This window comes from Centrocercus urophasianus, unplaced genomic scaffold (assembly GCF_019232065.1).
Source record: "Centrocercus urophasianus isolate 14NV4802_14NV808 unplaced genomic scaffold, USGS_Curo_1.0 seq_13, whole genome shotgun sequence".
In the NCBI taxonomy this organism is placed as follows: Eukaryota; Metazoa; Chordata; class Aves; order Galliformes; family Phasianidae; genus Centrocercus; species Centrocercus urophasianus.
The window spans coordinates 49,405,525-49,425,892 of NW_024884475.1; the positions used below are offsets into that span (position 1 = coordinate 49,405,525).

Consider the following 20,368-nt stretch of genomic DNA (forward strand, 5'->3'; position numbering starts at 1 on the left):
GCAGCAGAATTGAAGCTTCGCTGCATGTCAGGCCTTTGGACGGGGCTGGCTGCCCTCCTGCCCCATCTGCAAGGGGAGGAGGCAGTGCCTGTAATGGTCCTGCCCTTTGCACGCGGCGCGGGGTCAAGGAACGATTTCTCTAGCCGTCCCAGAATTCTTGGGTTAATTAATGTTTCTCCTCTCACTTCAGTAGACAAATGATGAGTTAATTTTTAGTAAGCAGTAGAATAAAGAGAGGGTGGCTCTGTGATTTTATTATTCGCTGTTTTTTTTTTCCCTCTGATTAACGTGAGAAACTGTTGTCATGCTGAAACGTAAGTTGTCTTCTCCCACCAGAAAAGACAGAGCTTAAATTAGTTGTCGTGTCTGCCTTGCTTTGAATCTGCTGCCTGTCAGGGTTCACCCATTCTGTGCATTGCTTTCTCAGCACTCAAAGAATTCAGTGAGCAACTCTGATTGATTCCCACTTACTTGCGGTAACTGAAAATTTCACATCTTACCTACCAGCTAACATGTACTCTGTTTTTTTCATTCTACTTTAATTAAAATTCCTTCATTTATTCCCTGTGGAAGGTTTTTTTTTTTGTAAGTCATGACTACTTATTTTCCCAGAGCACTTCCTGCTGAGTGTCCCTTATAATCTATTGTAAAAACATGCTTGGATGGGACAAATGGAAGAAGTTTGTCTCAGTCAAGACAAGTGCTGAAGAATTATGGCTAAATCAAAATAATACTTTTTCAATAGGGATATTTTTGTGAAAACTGCATTGAAATAAGTCATAAGATACAGGTAGAATTTTAATGAAATGCAAGTCTAAAACAAGGTGGAAAAAATAAATTGTTTTAGTCTGTTTTAGAGTATTGCTCATTCCTGTTGCTCTCCTGGAGCAACATTTAAGAAATGCTGTGAGTAGTCTGAAGTAATAAAAAAAACCTGAGCAGCTTTATTTCTTGTTGAAAAAATAGTTATGTCCATGTGTGATACATTTATTAATCTAAAATTAAAGAATAATTATTCATTGTTATTTTCATTTGCCATCCAACGTATCTTTTACTCTGTCATTATGCTATTAAATGACAGGTAAAGCAACTGTGTAGATTGGTTTAAGTATGCTGGTGTTACATTTGCTTTATGTGCACCTCAGCAAGTAAAAACATTTGTCTGCTGCCCCAGTCTCATTCCAGTGGTCCTTTGGACAGACTACTTCATAGAAAAGAAAATGAATAAAGAGAGCGATGAGGCAGGCAAAGGCATTTAAGATCTTCAGATTCATTTGTTCCTACTTATCCTTTTGCAGACACTTGTGCTCACCCTCGAGGCTTAAAATCTTTAGTTGCTTTCAAAATGGCACGGCAAAGTGATTTTTAGCTGACTTCATAGTCCTACAGCAAAGGCAAATCTTCAAGCTTGTCTTTTCCCAGCTAATTCAAAAACTGGTAAAGCTTGCAGTTTTAGCAGTAGCTTAGCCTTATGTCATACAGTGATGCTTTTTAATAGAGCCTCTATAGTTATGTAATTTGTCAATCTCTTTTTGAATGGTTTATCAGTAAGTATCTAAAAAGCACGGTCTCTTTGAATTCTGACTTCAGACACAACTATTAGGAAACTCAGGTGCTGTCGGTGCATTAGAACATGTGTCTTTGTCCCTATAATTGTAGGTCACTCTTCCTTACTAAGCTTAATTCTGTTTTGCTCCTAGCTTCAATGGAAAATACTTAGTGATTAGGCACGTCTCTTAACTTTTTCTGTGCTGGAAGCAGGGCTGTTTATCAGTTGAATGGAATTACCAAGTGGCATAATCATGGGCTTCATTTTGCTTCCTGTTCAGTTCTTCACAATACCCAGCATTTGCGCTGCTGCTTGTGGCAGCTGAGTGCTGAGCTGACATCTTGATGGAGCAATTTATTGTAACCCAAAGGTCTCACTGCTGAGCTGTAACATTCGGCTCAGAACCCATCACTGTACATGTGAAGTTAAGGTTATATTTTCCCATGTGAATCACTCTACACTTATCCACACTGGATTTAATTTACCGTTTCATCATCTAGTTGCTCAATCTGCTGATGTCTTTATGCAGTTCTTCACTACTTGCCCTCATCCTTACTGCCCTGCCTTTGCATCATCTGCAAACTTGGTGGCTTCAGTGTAGAATAGACCAAGCTTTCAGATTTCAGTCTGTCTTTTGTAGAACCTGTATTAGAAGTTGGCAACACATTAACTGCCTTTGAGACCTTGGTTAGCAAAGCACTGTGTAGTGAGGTGGTGTGGCATCAGCAGTAATTCTGCTTTTCTGCCCTTGTGTTGTGACTCTGGTGTGAAATGCTACATGGTATTTGCCATTTGTTACTTTGCACAGAGAAAGAACTATGGGGTTTGTTATGCATTTTTGTAATGCCTAGCACAGCAGAGATTCTTGCATCTACCAGTGTCACAAATTTAAAATTAGGCGAGCGCAGTTTTTCAAGATTTAAAATTGCTGATTGTGCTATTATTTGAAAGTTCTAGTAATATCTTCTGTTTCAATTTGTTTCCATATCTCACTTCCCATGTTGGGGTGTGGAAGACTAATAGAAACTAACAAAGAAAGAGACATTTAAAATCCTGAGTGTATACAGAGGGTTGCTATTTCACTTGTATAAAGCTGAGATAACGTTTGAAACTGCAGTAGTCTAGAAAGAATCAAATAGAAGCAGTGTTTTTAATTGAACAGTTTCATTTTTAATAGACACATATGGTCTCCATCAGTAATCATCAATCTTATTTGACTTAGTCACATTTTGGCTGGTGGATAATAAACATGCACTTGTGCCATGCTTGGTTGCTGCGTGAAGCTTTTGTGGTGTTGAAATAATAGGGGACATTCCTTTGGCATTCCTTCTTGTGCAGCTGTCATTCAAAGCTGAGTGAGGTTAAGAGTTGTTAGAGTAAGTGAGGGAAAAATCTGGGGTCACAACCATATCTTTGAATATCTTTGTATTACACATTCAGATTTGAGAGTTCAGAACTGGATTTTAGACTAGGCTTAAATTTCAAATCGCCTGGGGCTGGTTTTCTGGCTTGTCGGTTCAGTTGTTGTTGTTGTTGTTTTTAGCTCTTTTAACTCCCTGAAGTGGGGTTCCCATCCCACAAAGCAGGAGAATGTTGTGGGTGAAATACTTTGCAGCACCTCCACTTGCTGCTTGAAGGCAAAACAAATGAGGCAAGGCAAAACGCTTCTCAGGTGTCTGTGGAAACGTAACTACAATTTGACTGCGAAGTTCAGCTGAAAAAAGCACCTTCCCACTCAGGGTGGAGGGAGAGCAAAGGAAGTCTGTTCTTGTGTTTTTATCTTACAGAATGGGTTTTGTGGCCTTTCATAGGGTCCCATGTGACATAAAAGCTGGAGCTCTGATTCTCTGACTTTATGCTGCTCTGTGTTTCGTGTCCTGTCAGTCCACAGTAGAAGTGACCGATTCTCTTCTTCCATCACATGTGTTTGGGAGCAAAAGGTGTGATTTGTCACAGATGTGCCATTCAGCCTGGTACACTGTCATTCTCATATTAGAGGCATGAGGAAAGACAGTTGTTGTAATTGAAATAGTAATACTTTCCCTGATAGGCTTTGAAACTCTGCAGATTTTAGGAAGAAAATATTTCTGTGGTGATGAGTTTTCAGTTTGTGAAGATGAGGGTGGGTGAGGTGACAAAACAGGAGGCTAAATGAAGTACAAGCAATAAATGGAATGAACTAACACAGTCTGATTTTTAAATTTGAACTAAGTGGCAGGAAAGATTAAGTGTAAGTATACCTGTATTAACTAACTCTGCTTATATAGGGTTTTCAATAGTGATTTAATTCCTCGTCTTTGTTTTTTCAATTACTGTAGACAGACCAGGAAGCTCAAGTACCCTCATAATTCTTAGGAATGCAAGGAAAGAGTGTAAACAAATGGCCACGTTCTACTCCAGCCCTGTTATTTAGTGGTAAATAATACAGTTGACAGAATTGAAGGCCTTGCCACATCTTTCCCAAGCATATTCTCGGTTTTTAGAGAATTCTTCTGGAATTTTGTCTGTGATGTTCTACCTATCTGCTGTCTTGGGAGGGTCAGAAATGGGGTAAAGGCAAGGTACCTGTGCTCTAATCTTCGGTGTTGTCAAGAGGCAGTTGTCTGATTTCATATGAAGGAAAAAAAAAAAAAGCAGATCTGAATGGCAAGGATTTGGAGGCCTTTAGTCCTTGATCGTCTTTTCAGACATGATCAACTGCAAGGTTCATATAGGCATACTGTATAACGTGGCACATAGGCCGCGTTAAATCTGGTCCACTATATCAACTTTGAGCTTTGGTCTCCTGAGGACTACTTGTCATCATCTGTGCAACAGTCACCTGAACATTCTAGGATAGGAACTGTTTAACAAGAAGATTTTGGAAGTTTATTTAGAATAGGCCAGTGTAGCTTGCGGTGAGTGCCATTTCTGCTTCAGAAGAGCTTTCAGCCAGGAGGGTAAGTGAGGCTAAGCTATGTTAGTTATTTTTTGGTCCTTCGTTTTTTGGCAGCAAGAGAGTAGACAGGGACTTAGCTGGGCATGGACCCAGGGCAGTGCACATGCAAAGCAGCCATTATGATTGTTTAGTAAATGCACTGTTTCTGGAAAGTATTATGCACTAGGCTCAGGCTGCACACTTGTTCAAGTGGTCTGCACAGCCCGACCCTGTCAGGGCACTTCAAACTAGCCTCCCAGACCTCCTTCTGATGGGCACCAATGGAGTTGAACCCCCAGCTGTAGCTTGAATGTTTTGATGACTTTGGTTGTCCAATGTACCACAACTTCAGTGGCACTGTTGAGAATAATTTCCAAACTTCTCTGGGGTAGGCAGATCCTTATGATCTATACATCCTTATGATGTAGACTGGAAGAACAGCTAGCAGATTCCTCACTTTTGCATGTTTATTTTAGGTCTTAATAGACTTAAGTATTTCAGGACTCTGTAGTAAAATAAATGCCTGAGGGAACCTAAAATGTTCACACATAACCAGGGCTGGCAGAAGAACAAGAATTCAGTGTCATAGAAGAATTTAGCAGGCTTGGCATTCGTCTTGATGAGGGACTAAACACAGTTTTTAAAAGATTTTTGTGAAAAAAGAGAAGGAGAACATGTTGCTCTCTTGCTAGCTGAGATCTCATCTAGGCACTCTCCTGGAATGGGGGAGATCCAGATGTAACTCGCTGGCCTGAATTGAGCTAAGTGGTGATGGCGATTTTTTTTTTTTTTTTTTTTTTTTTTTTTAGTGTTTTTTTTTTTTTCTTATTTGTTTTCTGTGATTGATTGCATCCTCATCCTGTTTGTGTCTCTCATGGACAAAATGTCCCATTAACCAGGTGAGATGCAATGCTGTATTTACGTCTGGGAGTAAAGGTAGTTGGGATCTTGTGTTGATGAGTCTGCAGCTGTTTTTGGGGAATGGTTGGGGGTTATTCTATCTAGAAGTGTTCATCAGTATCCAGCTGGAGCACTGCTTTTAAGTGTTTCTTTCATGGGAAGAAACAATGGCATTGTCAGTATATCAGTACCACAAATTATTCAATGTAGGTTATTCAACTGAACACTATAAAAGGTCTCTGTTTTGATATGCCAGTTGTTTATGTTAAATGGCGTAATTATTTAACTTAGAATACTTTAAACACTTCTACCTGTTTTTGTCTTTAATTTCTGTGCAAGTTCACTTCTTTTTTACACTACATTAATTTGTAACAGAAGAAACTTGTGAAACTTTTAATTGCAGTATGAAGGCAAATAAAGTTGTCTACTAATGAGAAAGGTGCATAGGAATAAAAGGGCAAGGAGAGAGAAGGGGGAAAAAAGTACAGAAGGAAAGGTTGCCTTAACTTTAATAGGAACGATAGAGGCATCAGGAAGCCTTGTCTCTAGGTCATAGGTGCTGTGACGGTGATGGCACTGCCTTCTCTTTAAACATGTCATGGAATTCACCAAGGTATGTTGCCTGCCAGCTTTGCAACATTCAGTCTGTAACCTTTGCAAGTTTGTAAGATAAAAATATGATATTTTACTAACCAAAGCGAAAAGGAAACTTGAGTTTCTGTACTTAAACTGGGATCGTGGTAAGAGGATAAGATATGCCTGAAGCAAATAAATAATTTGGTGCACTCTGTCCAGCGACTTTACGTTTGACTAGTTTGAGAACCCCTCTTCCAAAGCCCAGTTAATAGAAAACTAGTGGGTTTTTCATTGATAACATCAGTGAAGGATAATTTGAGCCGGGAGTGGGAGGGAAAGAGCTGGATGCGTTTTAATCCAATAGATTCTATGAAAACAGACTGTAACCATAAAAATGTCAAATAAAGCAGTTGTGTTGTATATTATTGTTTATAATAAATTGTTTTCTGCTTTTTCTGCTAGCCAGGCTTTTCCGTAAATGTATTTGCCTTCCAAATGGGTATGTTGTTATTCTCATGGAACAGCTGCAGTAACATATTGTACTTGCATGCTAGGATTTTATTCTTTCAAATGGAGTGATGCATGAGTCATTTATGGCTAAAACATAGTAGAACTTATTATAACATTGTTCATAGTGCATCTTCTGAAATAAACAGATCCAGAAAGACACTTGCAGTGAAACTTGGATTTCTAAGAGTTTGCATGAGCTGATGAATATTATAGGCTGATATATTATCTTTATTCAAAAGAAATTTGAGTATAGTTCTTAATATTTCGAACTGCTCACCATGGCATGCATAATCTTAATAGCAGTATGACAGAGAATTTATATTAAACTGTGCTGATTAACATCCTCCTCTGTTTGATGGGGTCTGACTCTGAAGTATTCTGTGATTTGTTTTCTTCTTGTAGATGTAAAAAAGTCTGACCAAGAACAGACTTTATAGTCTCTAACTGCTTCAGAAAACACATAATGAGTGATTATTTGGTGCACTAGAATACCTCAAAGATACATAAGGAAAAAGAACCATAAAAAAGAGGAAACATCTCAGATAACTAAGCAGATTATTACATTGTCTGCATCTCTTCAGGTAGATGCTGTGGTATTTATAGTATAGGAGATTTAAGTCAAGTAGAATGTGCAAGGGCAGCTCCAAAAGTAATTCCTCATATTTTATGATGCTGACTGATTGCATCAGAGGCAGATTTTGGTGGCGTGCTAGTAGAGGTTGAACCTTCCCACTAGTATTCTGTTCAGTGTTGTTGCTGTGTGACAGATGGCAGCAGAGGGACACTCTGACAGAGTGACATCTGAACTTGAAATGCACATGAAGCAGAAGCGTGTCACTGGATTCCTCTATGCAGAAAAGCATGGTACCCACTGACATTCCTCGTCGCTTGATTTACGGAGACCAAACTGTACATGTGAACACAGTGAGGTGGTGGGTAGTGTTTCAGCAGTGCCTTGAAAAACAAGCCATGTTCCAAATGACCATACACAACTTTCACACCATGAAATGATGAAAGTCTTGATCAGCTCATCTGCAGAATTTTGTATGGAGCTGAATTGTCGACTTCAGTGCATTGGAAATAATGGTAGCAACACTGGAATGTCACAGTTTTCACCAAATGAATGAAATGCTCACACAGAAACAGGAAGATCACCATATGCAAGTCTGTCAGGACCTATTGAAGCAACACAACTGAAGGTGACTGTTTCCTGGATCATTACTAGTGACGATGCGAAGTCACCACTACAAGCCAGAGTCAAAATGGCAGTGGAGTGGTGACATGTGAATTCTGCATCAAAGACGAAATTCAGGATGCAACCCTCAGCAGGAAAGTGATGTGGACTATCTTTTGGGATAGGAAAGGGGTGATTCTTTTGAATTTCCTAAACAGCTACATAGCAACGCTAAGCTGAAGGCTTGAACTTCCAGAGTGAGGCCAGAGAAGATGACTTTTCTCTTGTATTACAATAATTCCAGGCTCCATTTTGAAGACCATGGAAGGCATTGTCAGCTTTGGCTGGATTGTCCTATCTTGCTCATCCTTTAGTCTGGGTTTCACTTTCCAACTTCCATCTGCTCAAGCTGATGAAAGATGGCTGTGTGGGTAACATTTTTCTAGCAATTACTCCATGATAGCAGCTGTGAAACAGTGGGTCACCAACTACTGGTGGAGAGTTTTGTGAGTGTGGCATGCAGGCTCTTTTCATTGCTGGAGAAAATGCATAGCTAATGGTGGTGACAGTGTTGAAAAAGTGTTTTGTAGCTGAGAATTTGCTCTATCAAATGGTGTTATTGTGGTATTTATATCCATTATAGTTGTCATTGAAGTAAATAGGAGTCATTACTTTTGGAGCAACCTAAATAGTAAGACCAACTACAACAGAAAAACTGTATTGTTTGTGTATTATTTGTTACTTAAGCATAAACATGCCAAAGTACAAAAGAAGTGAGATGTGGGTAGAACTTGTTTAAATTCTCTATTTCTCTTTCTCTTCATTTACAAATTGCATTTCACATAATCTGATCCTTTCAGAATGAATATGTTTAGCTTGCAAGTGTTCCTGCATAGTCTTTTTCTTATGTAGTGTTGCATTATTAAGCATCATATAAAATTATTTACTTTGTGCTTGCATGAATGTGGACAAAGTCAAGACATTAGTTGGCTTTTTCAGGGACCGCTCTTATAATTGGTTGCAATACTTCTTTGTATAAAAGAAGAATTGTGTGTATACAAATGTAATCTTGGCCAAGAACCTGCTAAAAAGTACTCTTTTCAAATGGGGAAAAAAAGAAATCAAATAAGGAATTTGTTCATGCATTTTTTCTTGCCAGTAAGCAGTTGTGGTAGATGTTTTGGAAGTAGAGATAGATGGAAGTGGATGCAAAGGAGTGGATAATCTTGGAAAGCCTATGCAATAAGATACATGAGGAATTTGAGTTTTACGAAGCAGTGCTTCCAGACCAATGCCTTTAAATGCTTTCTATGTAGCAATTGGTTTTTAGCTGGCAGATTTTACAGGTATTGAGAGGTGCATCTTGAAAGAAGAATGCTTCAACTTCAATAATTTTTCAGGAACTCAAAGACTCATACAGCTTCAGCTGGTGATTCCTACCATTAAGATTAAGTGCAGTTGTTTCAGCTTTGCTAAGCAGTCAGATGAGAGTTGTCTTTCATCTCTTTTCAAGCAGATGGCTAACCTCTGTCTGTCAACAGATTTGAATGGCCCAGTTGGTGTTTGGACAAAGGCCCAAGGACTCTGAAACAGCATGGTAAAGAGCTTTCATTACCCTTGGTTCCTGTCAGGCTTAAACAGTTGTTTTCCCTATTTCGGAATCTTTTTTGTATGTATTTTGGCCTAGTCTTTCAGGTCTTTCCTATTTTCATTTAGATAAAACCTCTTAGAAGTAACTGGAGTGGTCTATCTTACTTTGTTTTACTATTCTGAAGTGGTCAAATTGGCAACAAAATAAAGCTTACATTATTATTTCTGGATTTTACAGTTAACAATTCATGAAACTGTTGACCTTCCTGTTGTTCATTAGCTCATAACTTTATGAATTGCACTTTTGGATGGAAACTTCCATGTTTAGTCTGAAGCCAGAGTTTACTTATAACTCCGTTCTATGTTTTCTGACCTTCCAAAACTAATGGGAAGGTTTTGTAAGTGCTTCGGAAAAGAAAAATGTTAAGCCTGTTCCCCTGCAGTTCAAAGGATAAATAAATATATTTGAAATTTATGGGTATGAATTTTACATATAGCTAGAGCACAGTGCTGTTCTGCCAAGTTTAAATACAGAGAAAATGTTACAAAACTAATTAAAAGCTATCAAATGGGGATCTTAGCTAAGTTGTCAAAATAGTTCATAATGAGTTCTTGTATGGGGAGAGAGTAATGAGAAGTATGTAAGTTCATTGTTTTTTACAAATGCTGGATATGTTTTCTTACCGGTTTAAGTATTTTTGGTTTTATATTTGGCTCCAAAATAAGAGGCTTTGTTGAAGCAGCGTTTCTTTCTTTCTTGTTCAAAATGCAAGATCTACGGAGACACCTAAAGAAAGAGTCCAACTTGTTCCTATTACTCAGTACCCAGCAGTTTTTATTGTTCTGTTTTCTTAAATCATCCCGCAATGAGACTGGGCTTTTTTGAAAATCTGTCCCTAAAATACCACCTCCGGCCTGTTCTGACACTGCTGTCTTACCATGGATTCAGTAGCATGTGAGCTCTGGTGACCATGTGGCGGATTTTCATTTAAGCTTTCCAGCTTCCTGCCTGTGGTGTTCTATTTGTTTCGGAGGTAGAAACATTTTCTCCACATGGGCAAAGCTGATAAGTTCTGTTCCAGCAGAGAAATAAATTACATGCTAGATGTAATGAGACATCAATGTCCAGTAAATGTCCTGTTGCTTGTGAGAGTGGTGCTGTGTGAGACAACAGTCGATAATTTTCTGGTAATTCTCTAATTCCTTCCCTTCCCAAAAGTTCCTTTGTGAAGGAGTTGGATTTAATATAGCAGGACAAAAAAGCCTCGACACAGAACAAAATTCAATAGTGCAGCAGGAAAGGGAGAGCTCCTGAAAATAGAGCAGCAAAGAGCTCGCATGCTGAATATAACTGCTAAGCTGGTATCTTCAGGCCTGTGGACGCTGTGCAGTTCAGGGCTCCTTCACTGGTCTGAAGTTTCCTAAGCAGGAATGCTGTCCCCTTTCTCATTGCTTACTTGATGCTTTTATAAGCATCCCACAGTTCTTCCATTTTATTCTAATGGGAATTTTTACTGGTTTACTTTATTTTCCTGGAAAACAGAGGGTGTAACAGCACAGCATGATGTTTTCTTTCACATGGAGTAGGACTTGGGCTTTGGCAGCTCTTGGTTAGGTTCTGTCAAAATTTCTTTACCACATCTCTGAGAAAACAAGTTATTTGCTATAGTCTGTATGACTTCAAAGATGCAGCTCCCTTAAAATGAACTGTGAAGTAGCTGCCACGCTGGTAGTAAAAGCGGACAAAACTGGCACCCTGTCTGTTGTATAGACAGTAGGGCTCAGTAAAATTAAGAAAACTCAATGTAGTTCATAGGTATTTAGTGTTATTCCTCCTTAGATTAATTCTTAGCAGGGTGGAAGGAATGAGGATGGAAAATTACCTGACTCTATAAACTGGATGATATATGAGTCATTCTCGGAGTATTTATTTTCTCTTTAGCAACTCTCTCACCAGCTCCCTTCCAAAGATATCCTGAAGTGCCCTTGTGCTCCTCAAGATGCATTTCCTGCCCTGTTTCAGAAAAGCGATTTTCCCCCCTCCCCCTATTTTAGCCCAAAGGAACGTTGAAAATAAAAGGTACATAGGCTAACACAGGGTCATGCTGGAAGAATGATAAACCAGATGTGACATGGCTCAATCCATCTCAACTCTAATAATAAAATGTCACGGATAGGAAGAATAAAGCAGCATTTCTTCACAAAGGTTATTTTTTTCAGTGATTACTCTTTATGAATTGCCTTCTGAAAGGATATCAGCATCCAAAAAAAATTAGTCTTTTACAAAGGTCAGGGTGGAGTGGAAACAGCAGGCTTCAGCTTTGTTGTTGGGTGAATGTAGGATGTACAGAGACTGCGAGAGTGTCCAGCCTTGTTGTGTGACTTACAGCATATATCAGCAGCCCAGTTATTGATGCTTAGTTGCATTTCTGGAAAGGAAAAAAAAAATTGGGTGTTTTCCTGATTCTTACTTGTATGGCCTACAAAAATGTCTAAGGTCATTTTGAAAGGGCTGGACTCTGCAAAGCAAGTGGGACCTGGCGCCCTGTTTCCCTATAGCTTCTACAGCTGCTGTGCTCATCCACCACAGACTGGCTGCCAGTGCTCATGAGATGGTGGCCAGTGGCTGTGTGTAAACAAGTCTGCTGAGCTGGTATCTCTGTCCTGGCTGTGATGTGTGAGGCTGGGATGCACAATCTTGTGTCCTAGCAGATGAGCAAATGGAAGGTGGCATTTCTGTGAGAGAACTTGTACATTGTAAGTGAAAATAGGTAGGAGTTAATGGAAGCATTTTGCAATCTGGTGTTCATTTGATCAGCTTGCTTTTGTCCAAAAATCCACAGCAAAGGAGGGAGGAGGAGTATTCTTCTAAAAATACTAAGACCTACCACTTAAACTGGAACTTCTCATTTGACTCAGAAAACCATTCTCCTGGAAATAGCTTTCTTTTCCCTTTCCAACTTGGTGTGTACGTTCTTTTAGTTAATGTTGAGGCAAGTACAGTTGAATTGAATAGAATAGCTCCTAAATTAAATACTGAAAGTGAGAGATGATTGGATTTTGAGTTTGGCTCGTGAACCTTTTTGCCTTGCTGTTTGGACCTTCAGTCTGCACCTGGCTGCCTGTTTGTAAGGTAATACAACTAAAAAATTTAAAAAAAAAAAAAAAAATCTGAGAAGGGGGAAAGTGATATAGTTAGGTTAGGATAAGAATCTGCAGTTTCTTTATAGGTTGAACTTCCATTTAAAGGAAAGATCAACACATCCTTAGCTCTGGACCGAAGGAACTGCTGTGATCATGCAGTCTGACCTCTGCAAGAAGAGGGCGTTTCTTTCATTTAGCAATCTGCTAAGCAGCAGCTGTTAAATTTCCAAAAACAACAAAAAGACTCAAGGCAAAGTTTTCATTTCCGAAACGAATGCCAGTTGTAATGCATAAACATTTTTCTTGTGAAATCTTTTTCAGAAAACAATCACAATCTTTATATTACGGGCTCATAATTATCATAATATATTTCCAGGAAGGGGGAAAAAAATTGGACTAGAATTTCTCTTGCTTTCTAATGAATTACTTCTGTTCTTAAATCAGTGTTCTCATATTATAATCTTGTAAAATTTCAGCTTTCACAATCTCCAGAAATAGTTGCAATTTTGTGAGTTAAAAACAACACAATTCTTTAGACATAACTTCTCAAGGATGTCTGGGAAAAGTGGGCATCATTTTTTATTTAAGATTTGCATCTGAGATACAGCGACGGTTTGTTAGCATTCAGGGAGAATTGGAACTTGGGAAGTGCACTTTCCAATTCAGGGTTTCCAGTTTCATTATCTGCTGTGTAAAACTAAACCAAAACCGTTTAAATGGAAAACCCACACTAGGCTGCATGCATAGTTTTCAGGCATTTTAAAGCAATTATTAAAAATTTAAAAAAAAATCACTAGAATGATTTTTGCTGAAGATAGAAGTTTGTTTATAGATTTATGTCTATATGTTCATGTATTAAAAAGACTGTCTGTGCATATATTCCCTTGGGTAGATTATCACAATAACAACAATTGTTGACTCTAGTATAAGTAGATAAGAACTGTGTTGGTTATAAATAATCATTCTTTGTGTGTTACGCCATAACAATTTTCAGTAGTTCTTTCTGCATGTAGAGTTTTAATTAAGAGATAACTGTCACTGCAGGTTGACTACAGAAGGCTGCAGTATCCAGCAGAGAGATAAATGCCAATGCCAAGTCATACAGGTTGGATAATGCACAGGGAGTCCAGAATTAAAAATAAATAAACAAGTTTACAATTAAAACTTGCTTATTTATGACTTACTGTGTTATATGAAGTGATGAAAAAATACAAAATCTGTCTGCTTAGGGTTGTGTGTACCAGGAGGTTTTTATTTTGTCAATTTGCATCTAATACAATGGAAACTGGATCTTTGGGATGCTATCAGTAAATTTGTTAAGGATGGTATAGGTGCCCTGTTTAAGAGTGTTACAGCTTTCAGCACACTAGGAAGTCGTACAGCAGATTGCAGAGACTCATCTCAGCTTGATTCAGAAGGGCTGTGAGTATCCTACTGCCTGTTTGAAAGTGTTTTGATTTTTAATTAATTTAGCCAGAAGATGTTATTTCTGACCTTCACAAACCACTGACCGTCTGATTCTAGTTTGAAAAATTGCATTAACTGTTTAAAAAATGCATCTCTTCATCTACTGTTGTCAGAAGCAAAGTGCAGAATTAATATATATACTTAGCGTTAGTGAGGTGTTAAGTATATAACACACATTCTGCACAGTATGTGATTGTTTTGTGGTTTGTGTGACATAATGGCATTTAACATAACATGAAAACTTCATTTCTATGGAATCACCAGCAAAAATCCCATTAATTTAATCAGGAAAGGCACCCACCTTGCAATTTGTAATTTAATAGCATTTTCTTACTGACGTTGAAGTCGGTAAGTACTCTTTACCACTAACTTCAAAATAAGCCTCTTCCCCTCTGGCTTTGAGATGCCAGTGTAAGAATTTTTTATTCAGTCTCAGTGACAAGGGCTGCCAAGATTGTGAAACGAAAAATGCATTGTTCTGCCGTGGCTAAACAGCCTAAACAGAGCTGTCGGCTCTTAGATTGCCTTAAGCATCCATCAGGAGTCCTACGTAAGAGTTAGGTGAAGGATTTATGCATGCTGATTGAGATTAAAATAATAGCCCTTCAAATTTTTTATAGTGAAACTACTTTTGTAAAATGTGTAACCTGCAACACTTTTTATGCGGTGTGAGTTGATAAAGCTAGATGTTCCATTTTTTCTTTTCAGATGCTTTTTTTTTTTTTTTGAAGTACATAGTAATGCCAGTAGAAAAACTATGCAGCATGTATAGATTTATAATTTAAAGATCACAAATAAGCTTTTTTCCCTGTTACTATTATACCACCAGTAAAGTGTCTGTTTCAAGAGTTCTACTCTATTTGGGAGTTTTCATAAATGTGTGTACTTCTGGGCTCTGCAGAGACATTCTGGGTCATCTCTCCCAGTCCATCCACCCTGCAGCAGTAGGAGATCATTACTATTGCTTCTCTTACATCCTACTTTTCTCTTGAATCCCATGTTCCAAAAGTGTCTGATGCCATTTTCTCTTAAATAAATCTAGTGAGTATGCAGGGTGTAAATACAAGTACATACCCACTGGTGTTGAAGCAAAGTGCTGCTTTAACATGCAGTGACTGATAAAAGATGAAAGCTGAGTAATTGTTTTATCTGCTTTTCATAATACAAATAAGTATAAAAGATTTTAATAGCTTTGCTTTATTTTTAAAGCTTAGGGTGTGAGTGACCTAACAGATACATCTGTAAGGTGTGGATTGCAGGTGTGTGGGGGCATCCTGGAGACTCTGGAGCTGGAGGCAGTGCTCTTCCAGCATGTCCTCTGGCCCCCACACTCTGAAGAAGCCACTGTTGCTTCCAGGCTCTCCAGGCCTCAGACTTCTGTGCCTTCATATACTTTTCCATACGCGGCATCGCCTCTACTTCCAACATTTGTATCGTCTTTGCGTGTACCAGTGCTGATTTTATGCTGTTCCATATACTTCAGTCACTTTGTGAATGTAGACCTGGAACAGAATTGTACAATTTTTTTTTTTCAACATAATTATATTTAGGTAACTTTCTTGGTTTATATTCTTCTTACAGCCAGTTTTCTTTGGGTTTTACCTTGTTTTGGGACTTATTTCTTTACAAAAATAATTAGCGTCCTCACATATTGCTATATTGAGGCTGATACTACTGGAGTTTGCCTGTATTTTCTGCAGACTTCTGTATTTCCATGTGAGAAATCTTTATGTATTTCCAGAAAAATTAATTAAAAATCATATGTTTTCCATTATGAAAATACCAACATATGAAGGTGTGTTTATCCTCTTAAATCTAATAGAGGAGATCTAAGTACTTTTAAGTGTACTTTTTAGTGGTAGAAAATAGCTTACTGTCTTACATTGAAGTCACAAAATAGAAACAAAAAATCTGCTTTATTTAAATATGGGCAAGAGACAAAGCAGAAGAACTGAAATTCTTGCTGAATGTACACCAAAAGAAGTTGGAGGGGGAAAAAAATGATTTCTGCTTTTCCTTAGAATAAAATGTTGTTTGCATCATTGTGTGCCTTTAAGCTGTAGGGAAAAAGACTGTTAATTAACAAAACTGGATTTTGCCATGCATAATGATTCTTGTGATTTTTAAACATGTTTACTAAGATTTAAGAGTTATTACCAAGTAGTTTGAAATTCCTTTCATTCCACATACAAAAAATCAGAAAGGAATTTGCATGATGTCTATGATCCCTCTTCTTCTAGTGCTAATTTTTTTGAGTTTTTTTCTTAACTTGTAGCTTATTCTATAAATGGCAGCGTAGATAGCTATCTGTCTTTACACTTGGAATTGAACAGGGGCTCACACTAAGGTTTTGCAGAGATCTGCCATTGCTGGATGAAATTGTACAGAAATGCGCTTCCCAGCTGGTTGGCCTAGGGTTCTTGTGAAGAATTGGCTCATGCTGTCACTGGCTCCCTGTTCTCTGTAGACCGTGCAACTTCGTGACAGGAACGACCTGCCTGCTGCTATAAGATTGATTTAGAAAAATCACCAAAGTTGCATGATTTGCTGCAAGGGTTACAGGCATAACCACCTAATTTTTCCATTCGCTGTCCTCACTGAGTACGCTAGTGGAAAATTTGCTCGTAATCCTGTTTTTCTGCCTTGTACCTGGCACCTTGTTTTCTGAACTGAGAAACTGTAGTCCAAAGCACCTGAGGATCGCTCTTTCCGCATGGATGCTCACCAGTGCAGTGTCAATTAGCCACATAGCGTTGAGGCAATTAATAAATCTGGATAAATGAGGGAATTTGCAAAATAATTAAGAGGTCTTGGACATGACACATCTTCAGGCAATAGGATATCTTGTGTGATTATGGTTGGTGTAGTCAAGGCTATGTTGTATATGAAAGTTAATGAGTGTAATTGAGGAAGTGAAGGGAAGCATATTGAAAGCATCTTTATGCATAAGTTCCATAGGTATGCTGGTTTGCTTCAGATAATACACATCTGAAAGGCTGTTCTGTACTCAGAGGAGTCTAAAACCAGGAAAGGAGATGTGTTCCGAATTAAATTTAAAAAACAAAAGAACAAAACATATTGTTAGTTTTTACTTGGGAAAAAATAATTATCTGAATGAGATACAGTGGTTATCTAAATCAGTTTGGACATGTGATAAAGAAAGCTTTAATTACACTCTCAATAAATAATGCAGGTCACTAAGGCAAACAACATAACAAATCAAGGTGCAGCAAGAAAAACTGGTAGCTCTTTATCTTGAACTTAAATAAATGTCTGCTTTCTTCTTCCAAATTCCCAAGTTGAGCACTGTAAAATGTCACTCCCTCATCCTTGTTATTTCCCCAGCCATAAGCCCGGGGTTTCATGCAGGAGTTACTTGATTAATGGTAAGAGCTTGGTTTCCTTCCAGAACCAAAAGTGTTTTAAAATTGTTAATAGTATATATTGCACTGTTCTCTGCAAGTCTGAGAGGAAGTAAATGGCCTGGAAGAATTAAGCAAACACTTCTTAGCTAGGTTCTCACATGTTTCTTTCCTGGGAAACCAGTTGGTTAGGGCCTAATGTGTTTCAGTGAGCTCCTAAGATGTTATGTCTCAGGCTATGCTGAATGTGGATGAAAAAAATTGTTTTCTTCATCAGGATTTTAGCATTGTACAAAGGAGAGGGAGAGACGTTGATTCAAGTTATCCGTGCCAGCTCTATTATTATATTAAACTTTAATATAGCAGTGAGAGGTACTGCACTTTTCCAGTACAACTATGCTATAGAGTACGATAAAATACCAATGATTAGATGATAGAAAAGCCCTCTTTTTCCCTTACTTTAAATTTAGGTTCTTAGTCATGAATGGTATCCGTGAAAGTTAATATCTTTTTCTTTTTTTTCCAGAAATTATGTAATAAAGCTGCTTCGTTATCTGTTACAACTCCCCACCTGCAGGCAGTAAAATACTTAAGACTGCCAAACTACTTTATTCTTACACCATGTAAAGCTAAATCTGCTTTTAAATACTATTGGTAGTGTTTGTTGCATCTAGAGCCCAGTGGAGATAACAGAGGCAACTCTGTTTCAGTATTAAACCTATCATATTCATTTAGCTATTATATTCATATAGCAAGAGTACAAAAAGTTGAACTTAGTAGTTGGATCTGTCAGTCTCATGCATGAGGTAAGCACTGTGCTGAAGGATGAACGTACTCAAGGAAGTTGTTTAACAACTGTGATAGTGAGATGGCTTGAAGTTCCGTAGGTGAGTCCAATAAAATAAGAACGGAGACAGTACCAAGTTATCACCATATGTGTTAACACGGTCTTGGCTTTGAGGACTTGTGCAGAAGTTATCTAAATGACATCTCCTCTCCTAGCTGTATTCATTTTTAGCTATGAAAGAACTCTGGCTGCCTTCCCTAGAACTGAGGAAGGTCTCCACAGCTGAGTCTGCATCTCAGTGCAGCATGTAGGAGAAGGGATGGAAAGAGGCTTGGCACAGCTCCCTCACTGGGGGTGCTAAGTTACAAAGGGAGGAGTCTCACTTTTCCATCATATATGCCAACTTTCTCAACCTGCTTCTTCCTACTGGTTCTAAAGACACTTTCTTGTTGTTTTTACCATTCAGTCAGCTTTAGAGTTGCCTTGCTCTTTCCATTAACCACATCAGTGGTGGAAAAAGCACTCTCTAGGTCACTGACACAAGCTCAACACAGCCCCTTAGGAAATGAGGGTAATATAGGAGCAACAGATTCACAGCACAACAGTCATTACTACGCTAGTCTTTTCTGCCCATTTGGGACGTTCTGGCAGTTCTGTGGTGACTGCTGCGTGGTGACTGCTGCGGAGCTCTTCAGGATCATTTCTTTGTCTTAAGGAATTTAGGTATGGAATCAGAAGTCCTGAAAAGTCTGGTATTTTATCTGCGCCAGCCTCAGCTAACTTGATTCTTCTAGAAGGAAATGTAATTTGACTGTGGTACCTGCAAGAGATGTCAGAGAGCTGAGTAAATGCCTGGACAGTGTCAGAACAAATACACAAATATGGGTATTCCATTGTGAAGAGTGAAATCACAGCTACTGTAGTGTAGGGTGGTCTCTACCCCCTTAATCCTTGCACAAAGGTGCATATGGTAAATTTACAAGGATCGTGGCACTCCACACTGACAGGCGCGTCCTCTAAGTAGAGGACTTGTTCCGGATATCAGATTGGATACTATTACACAACCTGGTGCCCTGCTTTTTTTCAGGAAAAAAGGTAATCCTGGTATTCTGAAAAACAAATTCTCACTAAGGAAGACCACATAAGCTCAGGCGTGGCATTGGCCTCTATCTACTGGGAGTGGTCTCCTTAAGCACAGATGACTTTACGGTGTCTTTACGGTGATTGCAAGATGCGGAAATGGGAAGCAGCCATTGCATATGCGTGTTTTATAAAATTTGTACAGATGGACTCAAGTTTCACAGATGTCCCTTTCTAATGGGTTTTAAATAGTATCTGCGTCTGAAAAAATGCTATTAAAAACTTTTTGTTAGGATAACTCGTAGGGTAGCAATTTAAGGCTGTGAGTTCCTGTATCTGTAAACTTGGAAAACAGTTTTTGTTTCTCTGCTTATTTGTTTTATTTTCTTCCATAAATACAGGTATGTTCCCCTGAAAGAGGAAACTATGTATTTGGTTATATGCTTGAGTACTTTTGTTCTGCTAGTTCACCTGGTTAGGCGAGATGAGAATGGAAAGAGAGTGCAGTGTGCGTGTGTTTCCTTTACATAAGTATTAGTATTTGCTAGACAAAACAGAGTTGCTTCAGTTCTGACAGTGGCCTAAGAAAATAAGTGCTTAAAAAAATAGAAAATGCTATGTTTCCCAACTGGTTGCACAGCAAATATTTTATTTCATTTGGCACCAGCTCTTCTGTCTTTCCGTTTTGCAGAGATGTTGGAGTTTTAGAAGAGCAATAGGCACTGTACATTGAAATAGCAAATCATGGCATTGCCTCATGTACTGTAAAGCATCTAAACCAGTATATTACATGATGTTGTCTTACTTTTTTTTCCATCTTTTTATTATTTGGGGTAGACAATTTGGCTTTCAGTGATGCAAAGAAGAATTGATTTGTTGTTCATGTCATATCTTGACCCATTTTTTTAATTTTTTTTTTTTCCTATAGGTCCTCCCATGCCATCCTCCTCATCTAGTCCATCAGTTACTGAACATTTACACTCCCCTCCTCCATCACCCAATCTCCATGACAACCAGAGGTGGTTATTAAGTAATAATGCCAACCAGCCAGTTCAGGACTCTGATACAGATGAGGACTATACTACCAGCTCTTTTCTAGTACAGACCGGTACTGTTTCAGTGTCTGTCCCAGGTCATGGTAAGAAGAGGACGCTTTGTCCATAGTTTGAGTTCCCTTTTACTTTCCATCCTCTTACAACACTGCCTAGTAAAATTAAAGTATCTAAATGACTTCATATTTTATATTGATTTTACTTGAAATTTAGCCAATGATGTTTCTACTTCAAAAGTACTGTAGCATAAGCAAGAGTAG

General features: G+C 38.4%; 1 protein-coding gene across 4 annotated transcripts in view; it reads left to right on the forward strand.

The window, feature by feature from the left end:
- TENM3 (teneurin transmembrane protein 3) overlaps window positions 1-20,368 on the forward strand; it is a 383,293-nt gene that overhangs the window by 196,314 nt on the left and 166,611 nt on the right. For all 4 annotated transcript variants that reach the window (XM_042811517.1, XM_042811518.1, XM_042811520.1 and 1 more), the window contains one exon: window positions 19,985-20,194. In XM_042811517.1, coding sequence (XP_042667451.1) covers window positions 19,985-20,194 — 210 coding nt within the window. The remainder of the gene's footprint in view (window positions 1-19,984; window positions 20,195-20,368) is intronic.